This window comes from Hyaena hyaena, unplaced genomic scaffold, assembly GCF_003009895.1.
Source record: "Hyaena hyaena isolate Hyena2069 unplaced genomic scaffold, ASM300989v1 scaffold_1508, whole genome shotgun sequence".
Taxonomy (NCBI): Eukaryota; Metazoa; Chordata; class Mammalia; order Carnivora; family Hyaenidae; genus Hyaena; species Hyaena hyaena.
This window is the reverse complement of record NW_024082142.1, coordinates 90,245-110,039: the sequence shown is the minus strand read 5'-3', so window position 1 is coordinate 110,039 and position 19,795 is coordinate 90,245. Positions and strand designations below refer to the sequence as shown.

General features: G+C 38.3%; 1 protein-coding gene across 2 annotated transcripts in view; it reads right to left on the bottom strand.

Annotated features, from left to right (window-relative positions):
- The window catches only part of FAM120C (family with sequence similarity 120C), a 127,076-nt gene that overhangs the window by 83,939 nt on the left and 23,342 nt on the right, over window positions 1-19,795 (bottom strand). For both annotated transcript variants that reach the window (XM_039223924.1, XM_039223925.1), the window contains exons 2-3: window positions 7,584-7,830; window positions 5,671-5,753 (exon numbers count right to left, since the gene is read on the bottom strand). In XM_039223924.1, coding sequence (XP_039079855.1) covers window positions 5,671-5,753; window positions 7,584-7,830 — 330 coding nt within the window. The remainder of the gene's footprint in view (window positions 1-5,670; window positions 5,754-7,583; window positions 7,831-19,795) is intronic.

The window sequence follows — 19,795 nt, the reverse complement described above, 5'->3', positions numbered from 1 at the left end:
TGATGTTGAGCATCTTTTCATGTGTCTGTTGGCCATCTGGATCTCTTCTTTGGAAAAGTGTCTATTCATGTTTTCTCCCCATTTCTTCACTGGATTATTTGTTTTATGGATGTGGAGTTTGGTAAGTTCTTTATAGATTTTGGATACTAACCCTTTATCCGATGTGTCATTTGCAAATATCTTCTCCCATTCTATTGGCTGCCTTTTAGTTTTGTTGATTGTTTCCTTTACTGTGCAGAACCATTTTACCTTGAAGAGGTCCCAATAACTCATTTTTGCTTTTGTTTGTTTCCCTTGCCTTCAGTGACATGTTACAACAGTGATTCACTACACTATTATTTTATCTATTTTTGTGATGCTTGAAAAATTTTTAAATACAGGTTTTCTTTAATGTTGTGATAAAATGTAGGTATGATTTGTTTTTCACATTCCAATGATTAAATTACAAGCTTCCTAAAATACTAATTACTCAGTCAAAGGGTATAAACTTCTTCAAGGCTTTTTATATAAAATTGTTTCGGTAAAAAGCTGAACCATTCATTCCTTCAACAAATATTTACTGCCTACTGTGTACTAACTAGGCACTGTCATAGGTACCAAGAATACAGCAGTGAACAAGATAGAGAAAAATCACTACCCTTATGGAAGCTTAAATTCTAGGGTAGGTATGTCAGGATAGGGTGAGGGGAGTCAAACAGAATAAATAAGTAAGATGCATATTGTGTTATATGTAGGTAAGTGCTGGAGAAAAATCTATGCAAGGATGGGTACGAGAATGCTTGTGTGTGTGTGTGTGTGTGTGTGTGTGTACACAACCACGTAATATTAAATAAGATGGTCAGGAAAGGCCTCACTGAGAAAATGCCATTTGAGAAAATCTATAAAAGTGAGGACATGGGTACATGAGAGGAAAAGCATTCCAAGTGGAGAGAATAATAAGTACAAAGGTTCTACAAGCAAAAGAAAAGGGAAGATGACATCAGAGCTGTAACAGAGGGTAGTCAGTATAAGACTTTGTAGGCCGTGGTAAAGATTGAGTGACTGACATGAAGAACCACTGGACGATTCTGAATTAGAGAAATGACTGATCTGAATCAGCTTTTTAAAGGATCACTCTGGCTGTTATATTGAGAATAGATTTTGGGGAGGGGAGAGTGCAAACAGAAAACTAACAGTTAATAAACTGTTATAATAATCCAGGCAAGAAATAATGGTGAATTGACCATGGTACTAGCAATGAAAATGGTGAGAAGTGGATATATACTGAAGGGAGAATAGATGGTATTTGCTGACAGAGGAAATGTAGGGTGTAAGAAAGAAAGGAAAAAATCAAGACTGACTCTATGATTTTTAGCCTGAGCAACTAGAAGGATGAGATTGCCACTAATGAAAATGGGGAAGGCTCTTGGAGGAAGAGATTTAGGGGAAAGATCATGAGTTTCCACTTGGATATATGACCCTAAGATGTTTAGTAGGCTGTTAAATATTACTATTTGGAGTTCAAGAGAAATGTTAAAACTAGAGACATAGAGGGGTACCTGGGTGGCTCAGTTGGTTAAGCATCCGACTCTTGATTTTGGCTCATGTCATGATTCCAGGGTTGTGGGATGGAGCTCTGCATCGGGTTCTGTGCTGAGCATGGAACCTCCTTAGGATTCTTTCTCCCTCTGCCTCTCTGTCACTCATGCACGTGCTCTCCCTCTCTCTATCTCTCTCTCCAAGAAAAATAACAAAAACTAGAGACATATATTTAGGAGTCATCAATGGACAGGTGATACTTAAAGTCATGATACTGTATGGTATCAATCACTAAGGCAGAAAATATAAGTAGAACTAAGAGAAGGGACCAAGGATAGAATTCTGGGTCACTCCAAAGATAAGAAGTAGAAAAGAAGACAAAGAAGTAGCAAAGGAAACAGTAGGAACAGCCAGTGAAATAGGAAGGAAACTAGAAAAAAGTGGTGTCATTAAAACTAAGTGAAGAACATGTTCTAAGGAAGAGGAAGTTAGCAACTGGGTCAAATGCTCCTGATTGGTTAAATATGATGAACACTGAATGCTGGCCATTAGATTGATTGACATTGAGGTTTATTAACACCTTGACCTCATCAAGAGCCATTTCTGCAAAGCAGATTGAAGAGAGAGTAGGGAAGAGGAATAATAAATACCTTAAGTACAGACAACTCTCTAGAAGGCTTTGCTATAAGGGAAGAAGAAATATGGGCTAGAAGATAAGAAATATGGAATAGCTTGAGTGGAGGGAGTAAGGTCAAGAGCAGGATTTCCTTTATTTTTTAAGATGGATGCATGGTTATATATGTGATGGGAAAAATTCAATGAAGACAGAAAAATTGATAATGCAAAAGAAAGAGGAAGACTTGCGAAATGGATGACCTTAAGTTAGTAAGAGAGGATGTGATTTGGCATATACATAGAGGGGTTGGCCTTAGATGGGAACAAGGACAGGTCATCCACAATTAACACAAGGCAGGCAAAACAGGTGGGCACACAGATGCACGTAGATGAGAAGATGAAAGTGTAGTAGCTGGTGGAAATTGTGTTCCAAATGCTTACATTTTGTCAGTGAAATACAAAGCCAGTTCATGAGCTGAGTGAGCAAGGAGAAGGGAATATTAGAAGTTTGAGAAGAGAGGAAAAGGTGTGAACTAGCAGACTAGAGAAAAGTAATATATTTGAGCAACTCAAACTACCACCAGAAGTGTATAAGAGTATTACTTTCAACATAGCCTCAAAAGGAGTGGGCAGACTTATTTTTCAATATTTGCCAAACTGGTAAGTTAAAAAAAATAATTTCATTTGCATGGCTGATCAATAGTGAGATTTACATCTATCTAGTCACAGTACTAGCCACTGTATTTCTTCTTTTGTAAATTGTCTGCTTCAGTCTTTTGCTTATTATTTCATTTACTGGGGTATTAGTATTTGGCTTCATAGGTCTGTATGAATCCTAAGATATTAAGGGTATTCTCTTCAACAAATGGTGTTGAGAAAACTGGACAATTACATGAAAAAGAATGAAACTGGTCCACTTTCTTACACCATACATACACAAAAATAAATTCAGAATGGATTAAAGGCCTAAATGTGAGACCTGAAGCCCTAAAACTCCTTGAAGAGAGCACAAGCAGTACTTTCTCTGACATCAGCCATACCAACATTTTTCAAGACATGTCTCATGAGACAAGGGAAATAAAAGCAAAAATAAATTATTGGGACCTACATCAAAATAAAAAGCTTCTGCACAGAAAAGGAAACAATCCACAAAACTAAAAGACAACCTATTGAATGGGAGAAGATATTTGCAAATGACAAATATGATAAAGAGTTAGTATCCAAATATATATAAACAACTTATATAACTCAACACCCAAAAAACCAAATAATCCAATTAAAAAATGGGCAAAAGACATGAACAGACATTTCTTCAAAGAAGACATACACATGGCCAACAGACACATGAAAACATGTTCAACATCACTCATCATTAGAGAATTGCAAATCAAAACTAACAATGAGGTATCACCTCAAACCTGTCAGAAGAGCTAAAATCATAAACACAAGAAACAACAAGTGTTGGCGAGGATGTGGAGAAAAAGGAACATTCATACACTGCTGGTGGAAATTCAAAGTGGTACAGACACTGTGGAAAACAGTATAGAGGTTCCTCAGAAAGTTAAAAATAGAATAGCCTCAAAATCCAGTAAAAACTGGGTATTTCCACAAAGAATACAAAAACACTAATTCAAAGGGATACATGCACCCCCATGTTTTTGGCAGCACTATTTACAATAGTCAAGATATGGAAGTGGCCTGGGGCACCTGGGTGGCTCAGTTGGTTGAGTGTTTGACTTTGGCTCAGGTCATGATCTCTTGGGTTGGAGCCCCATATCGGGCTCTGTGTTGGGAGCCTGGAGCCTGCTTCGGATTCTGTGTCTCCCTCTCTCTGCCCCTCCCCACTCACACTTTGCTTCTCTTTCTCTTTCAAAAATAAATAAACATTAAAAACATTTTTTAATAAAAAAAAGATATGGAAGTGGCCCAAGTGTCCACTAACAGATGAATGGATAAAGAAGAAATAGTATGGGAGGAGGTAACATGGTAGAGAAATAGGGGGACCTTGGGTTTTCCTCCTCCCTCAAACAGAGCTTACTTAGGTTACATCACTTGGAACACCCAGGAAATCGATCTGTGGACTGGCAGAAGGATCCCCACAGTTGGAGGGAGACGGTGTGGCAGGTGTGAGGTGTGTGGAAGTGAATTGGTGGAGAGAAAAATGGCGGTGTTGTGGAGGGGAGGGAACCCTTTTGATGGAGAGACAAAAGGGAGAAAAAGAGACGGGTTGAGAAAGTACAGGATCAAGTTAGAACAAGAGGAAAACCTGTCTGGACTACAGTCTGGGGGGCAAGAAGGACTGAGTGTCCCAGTTTTTTTCCCCCCAAAACAGCATTTGAAACTCAAACCCAGGTTTTGGAAGTGCATGACTTTCTCTGAAGCAGAGCTGTGGCACGCATTACTGTGGAGGAAGTAGCTGGCTCTGGAGTGCATAGCACAGTGTAGGAATCTCTGGGGCACAATGTGAGAGAACAGTTCCCTTCCTGGAGTACTTTTGGAAAAGGATTTATTGCCTCCCCAAGGACAAAACACCCTGCAGGTGCCAAGAAAAGGCCTTTCATCATCAGGGGACAGAGGCGCACCCAGAGGGAATGCAACCTTTGCTGATTTAAGCAATGCTACACCATAGATTCTGTATACTGTGGGATTGTTTCTCAGGGACAGAGGAAGGAAGGAAAAATAAGATACAAACAAAGAGGGCAGCAAACCATAAAAGACTTTTAAATACAGAAAACAAACTGAGGGTTGCTGGAGGGGAGGTAGATGGTGGGATGGGCTAAATGGGTGATGGGCATTAAGGAGGGCACTTGTGATGAGCTCTGGATGTTATATTTAAGTTATGCATCACTGGGTTCCACTCCTGAAACCAATACTACACTGTGTGTTAACTAACTTGAATTTAAATAAATAAATTTTTAAAAGAATCAATGTGTGTATACATTTATACACACACATACATATATACACATATATGTATACACACACAATGGAATAGTATTCATCCATAAAAAGAATGAAACCTTGCCATTTGCAACAACATGGGTAGATCTAGAGAATATAATGCTAAGTGAAATAATTCAGTCAGAGAAAAACAAACAACATATAATTTCACTCATGTGGAATTTAAAAAAGAAAATAAATGAGCAAAGGGGAAATAAGATATAGACAAGGCAAGAAACAGACTCTTCTTAACCATAGAGGACAAACTCTGTAAGTGGGTAGTGGTGGGGTGGATGGGTGAAATAGGTCATTGGGATTTAAGGAATGCATTTGTTGTGATGAGTACTAGGTGATGAATGGAATTGTTGAATGGTATAGTATGCCTGAGAATAATATAACACTGTATATTAACTACACTGGAATTAAAATAAAAAGTTTATAAAAAAGGTATTAAGGGTGTTGATCATAATTATAATTTTTGTAAGTATTTGAAATATTTTAAGCCTGATAAAAGGTAATTATTCTATCAAAACTCCAGTTAAAAAAACCTAATGTTCCCAAGGCATGAATGTATAGGCAGGAAATAGGGCACTTTACCTTAAGTGATGCTAGGGGATGTTCTGGTCCCAAGAGGCTCCAGTGAAAAGCAGCCAGGTCCTCATCTGGGAGAATGTGGTTACCTATAAAGTACATTTGTCACTTACTGATTGTACAAATGTTTTCATAGAACTTCCAGGCTATGAAAGGGCTTCTGGGTAAGAAAATAATAAAATAATTCACATAGGTATAGATTTTCAATGTAATATCTATATTAGCTATGACTTGATTACCTACTATGTATCTCATTCTTGTATATATCATCCTTATAATAACCATGCCAGTAGCATTATTATCCTTATTTTACAGATAAGGAGACTGAGGTTCAAACAAGTTTGGTGACATAGCCCAAAGTAGCCTGTTTAATAAATGCCCGCACCAGGATAAGAAGAGGACTGCAAAGCCCATGCTATTATTTATTACCTAGTCATTCTACCTTTTATAATAGAAGCTACGATTACTGACTGCCTAGTAAGTGCTGGGTGTTTTATATATCTCATTTCATTTAATTTTGTCAATAACACAATGAAATATACTATTCCATTTCACAGATAAGGAAATTGAAACCAGGTAGGTGTAAGTAACTTCAGTGATTTGCCATAGGCCTAATTCTAAAAATTGTGGTATCTCCATTATATGAACCACTGGGATTATAAGTAGAGGTTATACCTGAGACAACATATTAACCATCATGCTGTGAGTACTTGGAAAACCAACTCAAAACATAATCACCTGTCTGTAATTTATTTTTACATGCATCTCTGAAAGATAAATTGACGGATGACTAGACTGGACAGATATATATGATAAAGCAAGTATAGGAAAATGTTAATGGCAGAATACAGGTGGCAGATATAGGATTTTCACTACCAAATTCTTTAAATTTTGTTGTATGTTTGGAAATTTTCATAATAAAATGTTAGCACAACAGAAAAAGAAAAACAGGGGCGCCTGGGTGGCTTAGTGGGTTAAGCGTCCGACTTTCGCTTAGGTCATGATCTCGCGGTTCGTGGGTTCGAGCCCCGCGTCGGGCTCTGTGCTGACTNAGAGACAGAACCAACCAGATTCAGATGGCCTTGATTAGAAAGCTAACTTCTAAATTGTTGTTAATAATGCTAATAACAGCACCATCTATTGAATAATTACTTGTCCCAGGCCCTCTGCTACCCGTTTTGTATTTCTTGTCCCATTTAAAACATATGTGGGTGGGGGTGCCTGGGTGGCTTAGTCGGTTGAACGTCTGACTTTCGCTTAGGTCATGATCTCGTGGTTCGTGGGTTCGAGCCCCTTGTCGGGCTCTGTGCTGACTGCCAGCTCAGGGCCTGGAGCCTGTTTCAGTCTGTGACTCCCTCTCTCTCTGACCCTCCCCTGCTCACGCTGTCTCTCTCTCTCTCTCTCCTAGAAATAAATAATAAAAAAAACATTAAAACAATAAAAAGAAAAAAAGAAAAAGAAAAACATACACAGCAGTTTGTGTTCTTGATCTAAACTAAGACACAGATTCAGATGGGAAAAGTGCTAGAGCCAAAAAAAAAAAATTAAATTGAGACAAAGAGAAAGAAATGCTCATGCTCTGAATGGGGAACCAAAGCTATCTAAGGCCAATAAAACACCTGGCCTAAGATAGTACTCTGCATAAAATAATAATGGAATGTACCAAAAAATTTTTACAAAAATTGAAATAATTTTCTGGAATGTCCTGTATTAAATTCATAAGACAAGCATGTGGAGTTTCTAGTAAAAAAAGCCCAAAAGACTACAGGGTTCCCCCCCGCCGGCATATAGTGTTTTGTCATGCGGACTTTAAAAAGATAAATTCAATAATGAGAGGCTAAATTGTTCTGGTCTTCATGTCTTAGCATTGGAAGATGAAACTTTACCAATCACTTGGAGTCTTTTGTTTGGATACCTACCTAGCAGCGCAGCAAATATGGGAAAATTCATCCGCTTCAAGCCTAGCTGCTTGGCTACCTCCTGCATCAGGAACTGATTGGTAGTGAGATTCTTCCCATTCCAGCTCAGCTTCAGAGCATGGGAACTGTAGTAAGAGGGAATATTGTAGAGAGCATACTCGGAATCATGGGCAAGAAGGCCATGGAAGCCATTTTCCCTGAAAAAAGCCACCACTTCCAAATGGTGGTCTTCAAGGCTCTGAAAGACCTAGGAGGGAAGGAGAGAAGATCATGTCATGCAACAGAAACTGATTGTATGTGGTTAGAAGTCCAGAAGGTTAGCAATTTTATTTTATAGTTTGTTGAAATTAAAGATCACAAGTGGTTGAACACAATATTCTTCAAAAAAAAGTCTTTCCCAGCTTTGACCTTGATTATTCCTACTATAAACAAAGACATTATCATCCATGTATTCATTTAAATGGCCAGTGCTTTCATGAAACTGTGATGTGAGGCTCTTCAAAAGAATACTGAAATTAGGGAGCCTGGATGGCTCAGTAGGTTAAGCATCTCACTCTTGGTGTTGGCTCAGATCATGGTATGATAGGTTCGTGAGTTTGAGCCCCGCATTGGGCTCTGGACTGGCTGTGTGGAACCTGCTTGGGATTCTCCATATCCCCCTCTCTCTCTGCCCCACCAGCATGTGCTCGCTCGCTCGCTCGCTCTCTCTCAAAATAAATAAATTGAAAAAAAAGAATACTGAAATTAACAAGGCATATATTACTTTTCACCTTAAACAATAACAATGAAGATATCTTTGTTAGAAAGATAATAAAGCTATTATTTATTGCTCAGCACTTTCAATATACCACATATACTTTACATACATTACCTCATTGTCAGAACAACCATAAGCAAGGTAGATATGGATAAAAAAAACTTACATGTGGAAATAGACACAGAAAGGTTAAACAACATATAGTTAGAATCTGATTCTAAGTTCATCTAACTCCTTTTTACAAATCCTTGCTTGCATTTTTAGGACCACATTAGGCCACAGAGTTCTTAAACAGGGTACTTCCAGCAGGCAGAGGTCAGAAAATTCACCCCATTTTAGAAGTTGGAAAACTAAAACTATGAGAGGTTCGCTGTCCCCAAAGCTGCATAATGAATGAGTGTACATGGGATTCAAACCCAAGCTGTTCTGACTTGAGAATATACTTACCATTGTACCAGGCTTCTTCCTGGAAAGCACTATTTTTTATATAATAGAGGTAGACTATTAAGTGCCCTTCCTGTGCATGCCTCTATCACTGCACTTAGAGTATACTGAAAAAATCTGCATACTGGTTCTACCACACTAACTTCCTTGACTGCAGAGACTTTATTTATCTCTCTATTTCTGGCTCCAAGATAAAGTTTGGAGCATAATTAAAAATAGCTAACAGATACTGACCATGTACTGTGTGCTATGCAATGTTCCAAGTACTCTGCCACATTAATTCATTTAATACTCAATCTTATAAGGCCATAACTGTTATTATCATCCTCATTTTTACATTGCTATTCCTAAGGTCACATAGCTGGAAGAAACAAAGCTTGGATTTTGGCTATAGAGGCTGTGGACCTATATATTATTGTTGAACTCAACTGATCTAGTTTTTTTCTTCACTTAAATTATAAAAGAATGGTAGTTTTGGGGCGCCTGGGTGGCTCAGTCTGTTAAGTGTCTGACTTCAGCCCAGGTCATGATCTCACGGTTTGTGGGTTCAAGCCCTGCATCAGGCTCTGTGCTGACAGCTCAGAGCCTGGAGCCTGCTTCTGATTCTGTGTCTCCCTCTCTCTCTGCTCCTCCCTTGCTCACGCTGTCTCTCTCTCTCTCTCTCAGAAATAAATAAAACATTAAAAATTAAAAAAAAAAAAGAATGGTAGTTTTCTGGAGTCTGACAGGAATTTTAGTACATTAAGTTTCTCTCTGGCTATGGAAAGTGTAGTCACAGTAGATAGTTATGTCACACATAAAGTCCACAGGGGGAGGGACACTAATAAGCAGATAGCAAAGTAATGTCTGCATGTTTGATATCCAAACAAAGGAACCAAAAATCCTTACTTTGTACTGCAACATATTCATACCTAGAGTTATGATTAACTCCAATTGGGTCAGGTTAGGAATACCGTTTTATGCTGTCCTCCTGGTGATAGTTTCTTTCAGAATACCTCTCATACAAGTCACTTATCGAGCATCTGTCTATACCAGGTATAAGTATGAAACCTTCCCTCTCATCATCACAGACAATGTAAGCGTTATAAGCCCCATCTTACAGATGAGGACACTGAGGCTCAGAGAAGAGAGAGGCCATGCTCAGGGCCACAGAGCATTCCAGATGTCCATCAACAGGGGTGTCTGAGTGGCTCAGGTTGAGCATCCCACTCTTGATTCTGGCTCAGGTCATGATTTCACACTTCATGAGTTTGAGTCCCATGTCAGGCTCTGTGCTGTCAGAGCCTCGTTGGGATTCTCTGTCTCAGTCTCTCTTTCAAAAATAAAGAAACATTAAAAAACAAAAAAACCCAAATGTCCATCATCAGAAAAATGGTTAAACAAAACGTGGTATAGCCACATAAGGGAATCTTATTTAGCTATAAAAAGGAATGAAGTACTGATTCATTCTACAACATAAATGAACCTTAAAAACACTATAGAGTGCAAGAAGCCAGACACAAAGACCACATATTATATGATTCTTTTTATATGCATTTTCCAGAACAGGAAAATCCATGTAGATGGAAAAATAGATTAGTGGTTGCCAGGCACTGGGGGAAAAGGGAAATGAAGAATGAGTGCTAGAGGATACTGGGCTCACTTTTGGGGTGATAAAAGTGTTCTGGAATTAGTGGTCACAGTTGCACAACTCTGCATACAACTGAACTGTACATAAAAATTGTAAATTTTATGCCATTATGAGAATTACATCCCAATTTTTAGAAATTAGAACTAGAATTCAAATTTAGCTCTGTCCACAATGCCGATGCTCCCGAACTCTTTTATTTTTTTAAAAATTTTTTAATGTTTTTTATTTATTTCTAGGAGAGACAGAGAGACAGCGTGAGCAGGGGAGGGTCAGAGAGAGAGGGAGTCACAGACTCTGAAATGGGCTCCAGGCTCTGAGCTGGCAGTCAGCACAGAGCCCGACGCGGGGCTCGAACCCACGAATCGCGAGATCATGACCTAAGCGAAAGTCGGACGCTCAACCGACTAAGCCACCCAGGCGCCCCTGAACTCTCACTTTTAAAACTTTTTATTATGGAAAAATTTAAACATACAAAGGTAACGGAAATACCATAATAAACCTCTATGATACCATTATCCTGTTTCAACTACTATCCATGTTAAGTCATTCTTGTTTCATCTACCATGCCCTGCTTTTGTTCTGCCACTTTTAAATACACTTTTTAATTTGTGACTAAAAAACCACATAACATAAAATTTACCATTTTAACCATTTTTAAGTGTATAGTTAAGTAGCGTGGTTTACTCACATTGTTGTGAAATAGATCTTCAGGATATTTTAATCTTGCAAATCTGAAACCTATACTTATTAAATGAATTCTCCATTTCCGCCTCTCCCTCAGCTTCTGGCAACCACCATCCTACTTTCTGTTTCAATTAATTTGACTAGATACCTCATATAAGTGGAACTATACAGTATGTCTTTTTATGACTGACTTACTTCACTTAACAATGTTCTCAAGGTTCATTCACCTTGTAGTATGTGACAGGGCTTCCTTCCTTTTTAAAGCGAAATAATATTCCATTGTATTATTTTTCTTTTTTTCACCTGTTCATCACTCAATGGACATATGGGTTGCTTCCACTTCTTGGCTATTCTGAATAGTGCTGCTATAAACATAGATGTGCAAATCTCTCTTCAAGATCCTGTTTTCAGTTCTTTCGGATAAATACTCAAAAGTACAATTGCTGAATCATATGGTAGTTTTATTTTTAGAAAGAACCTCCATACTATTTTCCATACAGGTTGTGCCATTTTATATAACCACCAACAGTGCACAAGGGTTCTAACTTCTCCACAACCTCACCAACATCTGGTTCTTATCTTTCTTTTTTATAGTAGCCATCCTAATGGGTGTGAGGTGATATCTCACTGTGGTTTTCATTTGCATTTCTCTGATAATTAGTTACATTGAGCGTCTTTTCATATGATTGTTCATCATTTCTAGCATACTTTCAAGCAAACTACAGATATCAAGTCACCTATAAATACTTCATTCCTTATCTGTAATGGATAAAGACTTTAAAAATAATACTAGTATTTCACCAAAGTTAACAAGTTTCTTAATATCATAATACCCAGTAGCTACTCTATTTTCCAAGATTGCCTTAAAAATGTTTTTTGACAGTGGGTTTGTTCAAATTAGGATCCAAAAAGGGTCCATATGCTGCATTTGGATGATATGGCTTCTACATATCTTGTAACAGATGCGCTGGCCTTTATTAAATGCTATTTAATTGTTACAAAATCCATAACTCATTTTTTAAATTACAAAGTTAATATGGATTATTCAACAGATGGTGTTGGAATAACTGGACATTTAATTGAAAACAGTAAGATAGAAGCATTCCTCATACTTTAACCAGGATAACTATAAAAATAATAGAAGACTCCATTGGGGAATTTTTAAAAATAATTTCAGAATGGGGAAAATTTACATATAAGAGAAAACCAAATAACAGTAAAGAGGAAGATGAATCTTCCTGACTAAATAAAAATAAAACATTTCTGTTTAGGAAAAGCCAATGTAAGTAAACTCAAAAGAAAAATGACAAATTGCAAAAAAAAGTTTGCAATTCATAATATAGAGGGCTAATTCCTCTAACAGAAAAGTTAAAAAATGCCTAACAACACAAGAAAATAGTTCACAAAAAAGGAAACACAAATAGATTGTAAGCATATAAAAAGATGATAAAAGTCACTTGTGAGAAGAAGTAAAAATTAAAATAATGCTGAAAGATGGTATTTCACCTAGAAGTTTAACCAAATATACTGGTAAGGGAAACAGGCACTCACAAATATTGAAGGTAGATGTGTAAATGATACAATCTCTTTGGAGAAAAATCTGGCAAGATCTGTCAAAATTACAAATGAACATACTTTTTGACCTGGTAATTTTGTTTCTACAGAGTCACCTTTTAGATATGTAAGGTACTTGGAACAACATTGAAAGTGCTTACATATAAGCAAGAGCATTGCAACTGTACAAGTATTCATAATAGCTAAAAACTGGAAAAGTCTAATTGCCCATCAATAAGTAACTAGGTATATAAATAATAACATATGCATAAAATAGAATAGGGTGGAACCATAAAAAATTAAAACTCTATGTACTCACATAGAAAACTCAGCATGATAAGTAAATGAATGAAGTACAAATTATGTATAGTACGCAATCATCTTTTTAAAAATTTTATTAATTCTGAGAGAGAGCACATGCGAGCAGGGGAAGAGCAGAAAGAGAGGGAGAGAGAGATAGAGACAGAGATAGAGAGAGAGAGAGAGAGAGAGAGAGAGAGAGAGAATCCCAAGCAGGCTTCCCACTCTACGTGAAGGGCCCGATACAGGGCTCCAACTCAGAACTCTGAGATCATGACCTGAGCTGAAATCAATAGTCAGACTGAGCCACCCAGGTGCCTCACTAGAGTAGCATTTTTAATTTCCTTCAAGAACTTCTTTGCATTCACGACTTGACTACCTTTTTGGCACAAGAGGCTTAGCTTTTGACCTATTTCAGCTTTCAATATGCCTTTCTCACTAAGCTTAATTATTCCTAGCCTCTGATTTAAAGTGAGAGATGTGTGAGGTGCCTGAGTGGCTGTCAGTTGAGTGACCAACCTCAGCTCAGGTCATGATCTCATGGTTCGTGGGTTTGAGCCCTGCATTGGGCTCTGGGCTGAGAGCATGGAGCTTCCTTGAGATTCCCCTCCTCCCACCAACCCCTCCCCCCGCCACTCCCCTCCCCCAGCTCAACACTCCTACTCTCCCTCTCTCAAAAATAAATAAACATTTAAAAAGTTTTTAAATAAAGTGAGAGATATGCGCCTCTTCCTTTCACTTGAACACCTGAGGCCATTGTAGGGTTAATTGGCCTAATTTTAATATTCTTATGTCTCGGGGAATAGGGAAACCTGAACTGATGGTCAGTGGAGCAGTCAGAACACACACATTTATTAAGTTCACCATTTTGTATTGTTGAGGTTTGTGGTGCCCCCAAACAATGAAAAAGAGTAACATCCCAAAGATCTCTGATCACATATCATTGTAACAAATATAATAAAACTTGAAATATTGTGGGGATTACCAAAATATGACAGAGAAACAGGGAGTAAGCAAATACAGTTGGAAAAATGGTACCAGTAGATTTGCTTGATGCAGGGTTGTCATAAATCTCCAAATTGTAAAGAATGCAGTATCTGTGGTATGCAATACAGCAAAATACAATGAAATAAGGTATGCCTTATTTCAGACATTTTACCCTCGTTCCTTGAAGGTAATTCCTATTCCAGGCCTCTCCTCTGAGGAGTAGGGCTAGGCTAGAAATAAATAAATATATATATATTTTTTGAGGTATGACTGATATACAAAAAGCTATACATAATTAATGTATATACCTTGAGTTTAGAAATAAGAATCATCACCACAGTCTACTATAAACATGTCCATAACCTCCAAGTTTCCTCCTGCCCTCTTTATTTTTTGTGATAAAAGCACTTAACATATGTTAAGCAAAACTTTAAGTACACAAAACAGTATTGTTAATTATAGGCATAGGTTGTACAGATCTCAGATCTCTAGGACTCATTTGTCTTGTATAACCAAAACTTTGTATCCTTTGACTAATTCTTCCCTAATATTCCCTCCTGACAGCCTCTGGGCACCACCATTCTACTCTCTGCTTCTATGAGTGACAATTTTAGATTCCTCATTAAATGGTATCATGAAGTATTTGTCCTTTGTGTCTGGCTTTCACTCAGCTTAATGTCCTCTGATTCATCCATGTAGTCCCAAATGGCAGGATTTGTTTCTTTTTTAAGGCTGAATAATACTCTTTGTATGTATATGTCATATTTTCTTTATTCATTCATCCAACAATAGACACTTTGGTTGCTTTCAAGAACACCAGGTGACTGTCATGATGAGGCAAGTTTAAGAAACAGTGTTCTCTAGTCAGATCATTATTATTTAGCAGAATATCACCTAGAGTGACTAATGGCAATTAAATCCTGATCAGGGCAAGGAATAAGCCTCCTAGCCATAATACCTTTCAGAATAGCTGAGTACTTGGCTCCATTTCCACATGTATGATGACTGCTACCATCTGTAAGCAGAAGGACTTTCAGTCCCTGGCTCAAACAGATCCAGTTATCAACCTTGTAATTTTTCAGGAGACTGAAATGATTTAGGTGAGCTTTAAACAGTAACATACCCAAATAACTAATCAGAAAAGAAGTACATCTGAGCTTTTAAGAAAGTAAGAGTTGAGAGTCTCAACAATTGCCTCTAGCTTTTCATTGCTAGCTCACTGTTCAGTACAACAGTGCCAAGAATTGAGGACTTCTAAGTGCCAGGATGCAGAGAGACAGAGTAAGACACCTAATATTAAGAAGTTATGGGGCGCCTGGGTGGCTTAGTCGGTTAAGCGTCCGACTTTTGCTTAGGTCATGATCTCGCGGTTCGTGGGTTCGAGCCCCGCGTCGGGCTCTGTGCTGACTGCCCTCTCAGAGCCTGGAGCCTGCTTCAGATTCTGTGTCTCCCTCTCTCTCTGACCCTCCCCTGCTCGCGCTGTCTCTCTCTCTCCTAGAAATAAATAAAACATTAAAAAAAAAAAGAAGTTATAATCATAGGGTGCCATGGAAACATAGACGAAAGGCACCTGACCAGTCAACGGGGCAATGCTTTCTAGAGGAAGCGACACTTATTTATCAAAACTCAGGGGAAAACTGCTGAGAAAAAGTTTAATGTCTCATTTCCAATCACAAGTAGTCTAAAGCAGTGGCTTTCAAATTGTGCTTACCAAACCAGTATTTGGGTAGATAGAGAATTGGACAAAACCACTAGACAGGAAAGGTATTCCTACTTTCTCTTCAGTCTGAGCTCGTATTCTCCATTTTATCTTTATAAAAAAATTTTTTTTTAATGTTTACTCATTTTTGAGAGACAGAGAGAGAGAGAGACAGAGCACGAGTAGGGGAGGGGCAGAGAGAGGGAGACACAGAATCTGAAGCAGGCTCCAGGCTCTGAGCTGTCAGCACAGAGCCCAATGTAGGGCTCGAATCCACAGACGGTGAGATCATGAACTGAGCCAAAGTCAGATGCTTAACCGACTGAGCCACCCAAGTGCCCCTCCATTTTATCTACCATACTTTGGTTCTTTCAGAAATATTTTATTGAAAAATATTTGCTATTAAAAACAAGTAGAAGTATTTATCACTAGAATGGGAGCTCTAAGAAGGCCACGATTTCTTGGTCCATTTTGTTCACTGCTGTATCTCCAGTGTATTGAACACTCACACAGAGTAGGGAACCAATGAGCTATTTTGATTTTCAACCAGTATTTACTGGGCCAGGCACTGATACATGCCAGGCATTGACCTAGGTGTGGAAATAGAGTAGTGACCAAGAGCCCCAAATTCCTGTTCTCATGGAGCTGACATTCTAGCGATTACTATTTCATGATAGGCACTGGGCTAGGTAATTTAAGATGTATTTCATTTATCTTTCTAAATCTGTGAAATGAGTATCATTAATCACCATCCCCCCCTTTTTTCAAATGTTTAATTTATTTGAGAGAGAGAGCATGATCAGGGGAGGTGCAGAGAGAGAGGGACAGAGGATCTGATGTGGGCTCCATGCTGATAGCAGAGAACCCAATGTGAGGCTCGAACTCACAAACCATGAGACCATGACCTGAGCCAAAGCTGGATGCTCAACCACCTAAGCCACCCAGGAGCCTGCCCCTCTTTTTTAATAGAAAAATTTAAATAACTTGCCCCAAATCACACAGCTAGCCAGGTGGCAGAACTTGGATTTGAACCTAGTTAGGTGTATCTACAAAATAATGTTCTTTCCATTGAACATGTTGTTTATCAAATAAAGACAACTGGAAAACTGAGCATTCACTAACTTCAGATCAATTCATAAAGCAATACAATAATCACAGGGTCATAAATAACCAGATTGTGAGCTTGTTAGTTACTGTGATTTTATTATATTCATCTAGCTCTCTAGAAGCCTGCTTGGACCACAGAAAGAGCATAAGATAGAAGCAACAACACTTTCTGACCTCTGTAATACTTGACTTTCTCCAACTCATCTCAAATTTTCTTGGATTGCTAGCCTCACTTCCCACATACCATGTTAAATCCAAACTGGTATCTGACTCAGGCAGAGCTCTGTAGTCCACCTTCTCCCTCTGTTCTCAATTCCAAAGCAAAAAAAAAAAAAAAAAAAAAATCAGAGATGATAAGGAAGCATTGCTTTGTAAGAAAAGTCAAGGGGAGGGGTGGATTATGTATAAGTCTGCTTTAGCAACAGAAATATGAATGGTTTATATTTTATCTGCAAGACCTCTGTGCCTTGAAGTCTAAGTATTGAAACATTGCAGACCAAAACTACTGTTGAAACAAATTTTTGTCACTACACAATATGTAGCCCAACAACTATTAGGAGACCATACTGATAATCATGAAGCTAAGAATAATATAGAAACCAAAAGATTAGCAGAAATAAAAAACATGCCCAATTCAAGGCACTGTCAACAAATGGCCTTCTCTCCCAACTGTAGGAATCTCAACTATCTACATACACATGCCTTATAGTCTTTGCCATCAAATATCTCTTGTCAAGCTGCAGGCAGAAGGTAGGATACTGACCCAGTGTTAAGTAAAGGCTATTAAGGTGCCTAATTTTAATTTGCAAATACCTAATTTTAGTACCTTTAATTGCTATTAGGTTGCCAGGAGCTAGCCCATTTCTATAGATGAAACTGCAAATCACAGAAGGAAAAACTTAGATTTTAAAAAATCTGGAGTAGTTCATTTTGGGGCTAGAGAATACTTTGAGAATAACTTTTATTATCAGAAGATAAAGCAGGAATTTTAGTATCTAGTGGATCTATGCTTAAATTCCAGTGATGGGCAAGTCACTTTGCTTCCTTATCTATAAAATGGAGATTTTGTAAATTCCTGATTGTTAGACTTCGAAATTACTTATATAAATCCCTTGCACACAGGCTCTGACAAAGTGGTTATGAAATAAATCATAGCCTGTTTATTTTGCAGAGATGAAGACTATAGTATGTACTACTCTCTGTAGATCCTCAGAAATCATTTGAGACAAGTAGATACCAGTATAGGCAACTGTTCTGCCCAAAGCAAACTTCAGGATTGATAAATCATAAAGCCTGATACAAGGTATCCTTAGGAATAAGAGAGGAATATGAGTCCAAGGTAGCTTTTGGATTACCTAGGAAAGAAAGACAGGAACTGCACAGGACAATGATGGCAAGAAATTTTAAGAGTCCTTGAGTAATTAGACTATATAGTCTCTCTAGATAATACCAGCGTCCTTCTCTCACTTATCCAAACATATTCTACCCTTTAGCTCTTTGAAAAAAGCTTCTTATCCCTTCTGCCTGTTCATTCTATTTCCAATTTTGCCTCATCCCCGCCCTGTCTTCTTTCTCTTTCTCTATGCTCTTCAACCAGCACTGCATACACATAGCTATTTAACTGTAGCTGGGAAATCGCATTATATGTTTTAAACCATTCTTTGTCCATCGGTTTTCTTCTTTTTTCCTTTTCTCCTTTTTGACCCTTTTATGTATTTTATACTCTCTATTATTCGCTCTCCCTCCTCCGCCTTTTCTCTTAACTTTTTCGTTTTCCCTCTTGGTTTGCATGATAGTTGAATTACTCTGTGCATCTGTGTGCCCCTGCTCCCTGTGTGTTTGTCTGTCTGTTTTCTTTACCAGGGCTACCTCAAGAAACAAGCCAGAGTACACAAGGTGGAGAGTCCCAAATATCACTACAAATAGGAAAATAAAATAACCAAGGTCCCAACAAGAGAGAGCAAGAGATACCATTCAAAAAACACTCTGAAAGGATAGGCCCTGGACAGTCAAAGAGTCTTCTTGGATACAGCAGCGCTCATAGGTGCAGAGAGCATAAAGGGTCTTTAAAACTAACAAGAGCCGGAGAGCTAACTAAAATGACGAAACAAAAGAGTTCTACTCCAAAGAAACTCCAAGAAGAAATGAGAGGTAATGAACTGCTCAAAACAGATATCAGCAGCATAACTGAACAAGATTTTAGAATAATAATGGTAAAATTAATAGCTGGGCTTGAAAAAAACATAGAGGACATCAAAGAAACTATGGCTACAGACAGAATGGAAAATAAAAATAGGCATGAAGAATTTAAACATGCGATAAATGAGACACATAATAAATTAGAGGCCTCCAATGCACGGATTGAAGAGGTAGAAAGGAGAATAAGTGATTTAGAAGACACCATGATAGAAAAACAAGAAGCTGACAAAAAAAGAGACAAACTGATCCAGGAACAGGAAACAAGAGTTCGAGAGCTCAGCGATACCGTCAAACGCAACAATATCTGTATCATAGGAATTCCAGAAGAGGAAGAGAGGGGGAAAGGTGCTGAAGGAGTCCTGGAACAAGTTATAGCAGAGAACTTCCCCGACCTGGGGAAGGAAGTAAATGCTGAAATACAAGAGGCTCAGAGGACTCCCCTCAGAGGTAACTTGAATCGATCTTCTGCATGGCATATCATAGTGAAACTGGCAAAGTATAAGGACAAGGAGAGAATTTTGAAAGCAGCTAGGGAGAAAAAGGCCCTAACATACAAAAGCAAACCTATCAGAGTGGTGACAGACCTATCTACTGAAACGTGGCAGGCCAGAAAGGAATGGCAGGAGATCTTCAATGTGATGAGCAGAAAAAATATGCAGCCAAGAATCCTCTACCCAGCAAGCCTGTCATTCAAATGAGAAGGAGAGATAAAAACCTTTCCAAGTAAACAGAAATTGAAAGAATTTGTCACCACGAAGCCAGCCCTACAAGAAATCCTGAGGGGGATGCTCTGAAGGAAAGGTTGCAAGGAACAAAGATACCAGAGACACCACCACAAACATGAACCCTAC